The following is a 7984-nucleotide window of genomic DNA, read 5'->3' on the forward strand; positions in this document are numbered from 1 at the left end:
GAAACCTTTCTGTCCTTTCAAATGCACTTGACACTCTTTAGCATTGAACGTAATAGTGGATAATGACATGCCACTCCTGTAGCAATGACTCATGACTGAAGTCTATATATAACACAATGATGTTGGCGAGATAGCACTTGGGGAAGGGAGGAATAAATATTGTAAGCACAAATGGCTACAGAGCCTAAAGCTATTTCCTTTCTAACATTAGCAGTCTAAGAATCTTATACGGTAAATATTTGTACTTATTTTTATTAAATAATAAGGCTTCCCAGTTATGCTTCCTATCTGTCGAGTATTGTCATTTTCAACATCGCTTTCCACAATTCTTAATGATTAAGTCCACTTACTGTCTATGGCAAGACCTTTTCCTTTTCACAGTATATACTTAAGTGCTACAGATTAAAATGCTGCAAAGGTTTTTTCTATCTTGTCCTCATCAAAGATAAGAAATAAATCACTAGCTTTAATAAGCCACTGTAAAGGTTCCAGGCTTCATCTCTGATGCTCCTGCACAGATGTCAGAACAGATCGATGTCTCTTACAGTTTAATCCATCAGATGAAAAGCCCCTCCCGGTTTGAAACCTTGATAGCATCCGTTCAGACCACAATGGGTGTGTCAGAGAAGACTGAACTAATAGAGTCCGCCACTGATTTCTTTCTCCTTCCTTTTCCCTGCCTAGCCTCATCATCCAGCTCCTCCTCCCCATTGCGGTTCACTTTCCCATTCTGACCCTGCAGGTCTTTAGGGTCTATGAAGGCAACATGCCTGTTGGGCTCTGCCTTGTTTGCTGGATCCTCATGAGTTGGTGTGACGCTTAGCATGGATGAATGGATACTGTCCTCATGATGGTTCTGTGATTTCCTGTGTCCCATACAGCAGAAGCACCGACAAGGGGTCAGGTACAAATATATAAGCACCAAGACCACGCTGGCCAAGCAGCCCACCAGAGTTGTGTATGCTGTATTGAGGGTCTCACTATGTCCATTAAGAGTAAAGTTATGTACCTTGACCCAGAAATACAGGGTTTCGTTAAGGTACTCACCCACAGCATGGCAAGTGTACTGACCAGAGTCCTCAAGTCTTACAGGTTTAATTTCCAGGTTTCCATCTGATCGAACTACTGCAGACTGGTTTTTTCCAGCTGATACTATTACGTTGCCAGGTAACATCCAAGTCTTGGACATGTCCTGATTGCGTGTGTCACAGTTGAGGATCAGAGTCTGCTCTAGAAAGGTTTCCTTTACTGACTCGTTAAATGTGCTGCAATTCATATGCACATTTAGTTCAAAAACACGCAAGACTTTCTTATCAGGTCCTGGCTGGGTGCAATTGTACTCATCTTTAAAATCAATGGCCGAGTTTAGCCGTCGTATGTACCACTTTACTATCAAGCTGTACAGTTCACAGTCACAGATGAGAGTGTTGTTGTGGAGGTAAAGTCCATTTTTAAGCCAGGCTGGCAGGCCCTGCAGGTCTTGTGTGGGGAGGACTTTGATTCGATTGGAAGACAAGTCCAACAAGCTCAGCTTCTCCAACCGAGTCTTATCTTTTACCAGCTCAAGGGGAAACCGTGACACCTGGTTCTGGCTCAGGTAGAGCTTCTGCAGGTTGTTGAGGCCTGTGAAGGCTGTACGGTCAATCTGTGAGATCTGGTTGTTGTAGAGCAGAAGCACCTCCAGATTGTCAAGCAGTTCAAAGATGTACTCGTCTAACTGCCGTATTTTGTTGGAGGACAAGTCCAAATAGCGCAATTCTCTAACATAAACAAACGCCTCAGTGGAGATGAAATTCAAACCATTATGGCTTAGTAACAGGTTGTGAAGTTTGGGAAGTTTGTATGTGGTCCACTCTGCACGAAGTCTAACTATACTATTGTAGCTCAGATCAAGCACTTCTGTGTATTCTGGCAAGTCAGTAGGAATAGTTAATAAGTTCATTTTGGAGCAGCTGACAATGTTACTGGCACATATGCACGTCTTCTGAAAATTCACTATTGAACCATAAGTCCCTGGTATATGGATGAGAATCAGGGATGTGCAGATAGCCCACTTGCACAGTACTGCAGATGATGGCATATCTTCCAGTGTTTTGAGTCAAGTGCAGTCGTCAGATGATAGAATTTGAATTCACCTTTTTAAATGTCCTCTGAACACAGAATGGTGGAGTTGAGACGTATGAACTGAAAGAGAGAGACAACATGTATTGGTAAAAGTGCAATCCATATAAAATCAAGTTATTATAGTTAATTATAAGGGGGGCAATAGTCTGGGACCACTATTGAAAATGTTTTATTTCACATTTAATTTTTTAATTACAGGTTGTTTTTATTAGAAATGATTACATTAGCATATCAATTTAAGCAAAAAAATCTCTGAAAAGTTTAATCTGTGTAATCCAAGACTCAAGAAAATCTGATCTTTGGTAATAGTAATGAACACAGTCAATATTTGCACTTACTTGCTTTTCATCAGTGCCAAATACTAAAAAATTATGAGATTCATGGTATTTCTCTTCAATTCAGCTGTTCACTCATGTTCATTCTCAAAGTGATTATATAGTTTGTAATTAAAAAATTATATTTACATCAACACAAATGTTGTATTTTTTACTAGTGATCTCAGACTTTCAGCTTTCACTGTATATAACTGAAAAACCTAATTAATTAAATAATAAACTACAACAAAAATATACAGTTTTAATAAGTATACACACATTGTACAAATATAGCTTCCAAAACCAACTTAAATAAATTAATTATTTTCTTAAATTCTAGTTGGCAGTTAGTTTGAGAGTCTAAAGTAATGTTACACAAACAGAAGTGGGTATGATCATTAAAGGTCAGATACACAAACTTCCACACCCTGATTTACTAAATGTTTGTGTATGTAATTGTTTGCATTTAAACTTAATATCAAGTGTGCCAGCTTATTTAGTAACAGCGTTTGCAGAAACTTGCCCCCTTAGAGTAACAAAATTACTTTTTACCTTACTGAATCTGTAATTTGTAGACTTTCTACATAAGAGTGACAAATACAGGACAGGGTCAACTGCAAATAAATACTTTTTCCATCCAAGTTTGTTTGTAATTTATCTAACTTTAGTTACTTTTAATGTTTGATATTTGCTTTATTATAGTGACAGAGGTGTGGATGCCTTAATTACTCCACATTTCACTACAAAAGCAGGTATGTGAGTTGAGTGTATTATTTAATTATACCAGCAAGTAAACTAAACTAGTACTTGCATGCATACAATGACTGCCACTGTTTTATGTAATTTATCATGGTGATGGTATTAATATGCACACTGGATTAGATATGCAAACTATTTATTTTACTTGGTATCTAAATAAACAGATTTTAAGTATATACTTTATTTGACATTCCCAACCCTATATTTTAACTATCCTAAATTATTTACTTATATTTTAAAATATTCTATAAAATACATTTTAGGACATTAATTCAGGTTTTACAGTTTAATCAAAAATTACTTACAAAAGTCAAGAATACCTGCACAAATCACAGCACAAATACTGTAGTGGTAAAAAAGGTAAACCTTTTTGCAGACTTTTCTGCAATCATAGCAGATTAAGATGTTAGCCATTTAGCCAGAAAGTCTGCCATGTTTGTATTTATGAGCAATAAAAATAGTGGCGGAACAAAAGGTTTCTGGGTGTGTCTACATGAGGATGCACGAAGACTTTAACCTAGACAGAATGGTGCCATGGTCTGGAGAAATTGACCATGACTTTTAACTGTCACTGTTTCAACAGTTTTGTTTTTGTGTTTTTCAGATATTTCCACTTTATTTGCAATAGTATGAGCAGTTCAGTATTAACAAATGCCCTGTTGAGGGCTTCTGGTTAATGCACTCTTAAAGATAAAGGTGCTACAAAAATGTCTTTACTTGAAGCCACTTTAGGGTACACAGATACATTTTAATATGATTTACTTCAGAAGATTGACTAGGCCATACAAAATCCTTTATCTCAAGAAACCTTAAATCCCAAGTTATTTTGCTTTATGTTTGGCATTGATATCTCGTTAAAACAGCATGATTTAGTATCTTGGTCAATGAAACAGAATAGCACCAGTCAACTTTCCTGATCTGTAATGCCTCAGTATTAGTTTCAGAAGCAACCTCATAACATGATTCACACATCTTTCTATACTTTACTGAGTGTATGGTGTTTGTGAAGTTATTCTTTTTTCAAACATGATACATGATGCTATTAAATTATGTTGTTCATTTTAAAAACTTCTTTTATCTTCAATATGAATGCATTTCATTGTGGTACATATTTTCAACCATTTCGAGCTAGGTGTTTTAGAATGAAATCAGGTGCAGTTTGAACACAAAGTTAAATATAGCAGAGGTGCACATTAAAGCAAAAATATATGCACTGGATTTATAATAAATATTAAAAGCAATACTGATTAAATACTGGTGTCCCAGTGCAGTACATCTTTTGACATTGATACAGAAAAGTCAAGCAAGCTATTACCCAGGCATGCAAGCACACAAGAGGTATTCATGAATACACATCCAAACAGCTGGGATATGCATGTAGATCCAGGCCTATTTAAATCTAGGATGACAAAACCAGTTTGAACAGGCTATTGAGAGTAAAACGTCTATTAACATTGACGGGTGAGCTTTTATGGCCTCTGGTGCTCCTATACAGCAGCGTTGCATTGCACCATTTCCAGTATGCAGCGTCCTGTCTCTAAATGTAACACAACATTATAAAAACAGTGTAAAACAATGTAGGTGCAGATAGACCAGTTTTACCTCCTGAATGTTGCTCTTTTGGTTATGATACATCAAGATTAGTGTGAATCCTGAATAATGCCCAGTACTCGCGTTTGTTTATCAAGTGCCCATAAGAGCAGCGTGGCATGCCGTTCCCATTGAGAAATAAAAGCCAGATCGATGGTGGATTTTTCTGAGAAGCGAAATGCTCTGTGATTGTTCCAAGCGTTCAATCTTATCGCAGATTCACCCGGCCAAGAAGAAATGCGCAAGTAGTTGGATTACATAAAGAAACGGGGCGCTCGTACAGACGTGTCTTGATATAATCCTCCAGAGATATCATGGCAGATCTGCAGAAATCCATGCGCATTTATACTGCAGCTCTGGAGATAGCTGTATGAGGCGGGTGGATGGATTGTAAGGCGAGGTGAGGTGAGCAAACCCATTCTGAAATCTGATGATCAGCATCTCTTTTAAAGCAGAGCTCAACTGACACTGGAGCGCATGAGCAGTGGCGCGCGCTCTGTATGTTGCTCATCATCTCTGTGAAACACGAACGTTACCTCAGCCAGCCTGAAGCTAACACTAAATTCAGCTTCATCTCCTCAAATGTAGTGTTTTCCCAAAACACAGTAAAGCCCACAGTAAAGCCCACATCAAATCCCACTGTTATGTTATGTAATCTTTCCAATACACCACATGCTTAGTCCGTGGTCCCTTTTTATATATCCAAAAACATCCGGTAACGTTAGTGCCTAGTGGGAAATGTGTAACCTACACTTCTTGTGCTCCAAAAACCTCAATGTACCATATAATTAGCATTTATAATTATTTTTTATATTTTTAATTTCACAGTAAGGGACAAAAGTGTTTAACCAAATTATCATTTCTTGAATTTACTCTACAGTGTCTTAAAAAAGACTTCCCTCATACCAATTTCAACAATTTCTCCATATTATCTCAATATTCTCCAACAAAATATGATTAAGAAGAAGAACAATAACAGGATGAATCAAATACAACCCCAAATAAGAAATTTAGGACAGTATGGAAAATGCAAATAAAAAAACGTGTTGCTTACATTTACGTTTTGCTTACATTTCATGTTCTGTATGGTCAACTTCATTTCTTTTATTTATATACCTCCGTATACATTTCAGGCCTGCAACATACATCCTAAAAAGAGTTCGGACAGCGTGATTTAGGGCTAGTAATAAAGTTAAACAACTAAATAACAATGCGATTTCAAACAGGTGATGTCAACAGTTGATTTGGAACAAAAGCAGTATCCACGAAAGGTTGAGTTTTTGAGGAGCGAAGATGGACAGAGCATCTCCAGTTTGTCAACACATGTGTGAGAAAATGATTGAAATGTTTAAAAACAATGTTCCTCAATGAAAGACTGGAATGGATTTGTATTTCCCCATATACAGTGCATAATATCATTAAACAATTAAAGAAATCTGGAGGAATTTCAGTGCGTAAAGAGCAAGGGCACAAACCTAAGCTGAACACCTGTGATCTTCGATCCCTCAGGCGGTACTGAATCAAGAACCGTCATTCATCAATAGCTGATATAGCCACATGGGCAAGGGATTACCCTGACAAACCTTTGTCAAGCAGTATAATACATTCACAAATGCCACTTAAATCTTTACTGTGCAAAAAAGAATGGCATCAAGTTCTTTGGTCTCTGAGGTATCTGGGATGGACCATCTCACAATGGAAACATGTATTGTGGTCAGATGAATCAGTATACCAGATCTTTTTTGGGAGAAATGACAAAGATGAAAAGGACCATCCAGACTTTAAAGTCCAAAAGCCAGGATCTGTCATGGTATGGGGCTGTGTCAGTGCCCTTGTCAAATGTCATTTACACTTTTGTGTTGGCAGCATTGATGCAGAAAAGTGCATTGAGATTTAGAGTAGCATATACTGCCTTCAAGATGACATCTTTTCCAAGGATGTCCATGCATTTTTTAACAAGATAATGCAAAATCATATGCTACACACATTACAAAGGCATGGCTGTGGAAGAAGAGAATACTGCATCCTGATCTGCCCCGAGAAGATAGAGAATGTGTGGTACCCCAACAACAAGAACCCCATACTGTTGCACATGTATGGGATTCCTGCAGACATGTTTGCATAAAGACTGGGACAGAATAACACCGGAAACACTTTATGGCTTGGTATCCTTGGTGACACAACTTTTTAGAAATTGGATTTATAGATTTATAGGGAATCGTAAGAATCAAATCCACAATAGAGAATCCACTGTATATGAGCCAGTATTGAGACATAAAAAAAAAACCTTTGCTTTGAATGATAGTGTTATGCTGTCACTGCTGAATTATTGCCCACATTAGTTTAGCTTTATTCTGAGTAATTGCTAATATGTGCTTTATATAATATTTAAGGTAACTTTTTACATACTTTTTTTTTTGCACTATATCAAAGAGGTTTACCGCAAAAAGAAGTCAACACTTTGAGTGACAATAAACTAATATGAAAGCAGTAATCCATATATCAGGTATCAGAAGAGGGAGTTGTTTTCCCTTCAGATTCGACAGACCCAGCTGGGGAAAAGAGAGAGGCCCCTACAGCTTGCTCACACTCACTCTCATGGGGGTTTGTAATTACACCCTGGTAGACAGCATTACATTAGTCTAAATCTGTCTGTGGATATTTTCCAAAGCATTTTGCCTCTTAGTTCTACAGAGTTTAGTGTCTTTAGACTCTACAGATTACAACTGGGTAGAAACTCAGTGAGTTTGCAGTGAGTCTTCAAATTGCTCTTTTAATGTCATGCAGAGATCAGAAGCTCTGACCCTTGTTATAGGTTCTTTTTTGTTGTTTTTTCCCCCTATTTTCATGATAGCTGCCAATCTGTAAGAAATATGACCAACACGTTTTTTGTTTTCAAGTAATCGGCAGCCTTCAGTGTCATAGGCAGCTAAACATGCTTGGTGGAGAGCACTAACTGTCCTGCTATTTATACAGTGTATTATAGTAGTGTTCAGCCTAAACTCTATAATATATCTTTGTCTTAGATTGTACCTCACAAATGTCACATATGTTTTTTTTCCATAGTGAGCATCTACACATAACAAGAAACACACTTTAAAAGTTTTTACTTCGACTGAGTTGCAGAAATCAGTGGTTGTGTGTTACTACAAGCAATGTTCATAACTTTACCATATTAATTGTGTTACTCCAAACTA

At 37.3% G+C, this 7984-nt stretch overlaps 1 protein-coding gene across 1 annotated transcript; it reads right to left on the reverse strand.

The window, feature by feature from the left end:
* Positions 1-415: 415 nt before the first annotated feature.
* Positions 416-2080, reverse strand: amigo1 (adhesion molecule with Ig-like domain 1). Its single transcript, XM_062998374.1, has one exon. The coding sequence runs from the start codon at positions 2078-2080 to the stop codon at positions 602-604; it is 1479 nt and encodes a 492-aa protein (XP_062854444.1). The 3' UTR covers positions 416-601.
* Positions 2081-7984: the final 5904 nt, after the last annotated feature.

The sequence above is a fragment of the Trichomycterus rosablanca genome, chromosome 7 (genome assembly GCF_030014385.1).
Source record: "Trichomycterus rosablanca isolate fTriRos1 chromosome 7, fTriRos1.hap1, whole genome shotgun sequence".
NCBI lineage: Eukaryota > Metazoa > Chordata > Actinopteri > Siluriformes > Trichomycteridae > Trichomycterus > Trichomycterus rosablanca.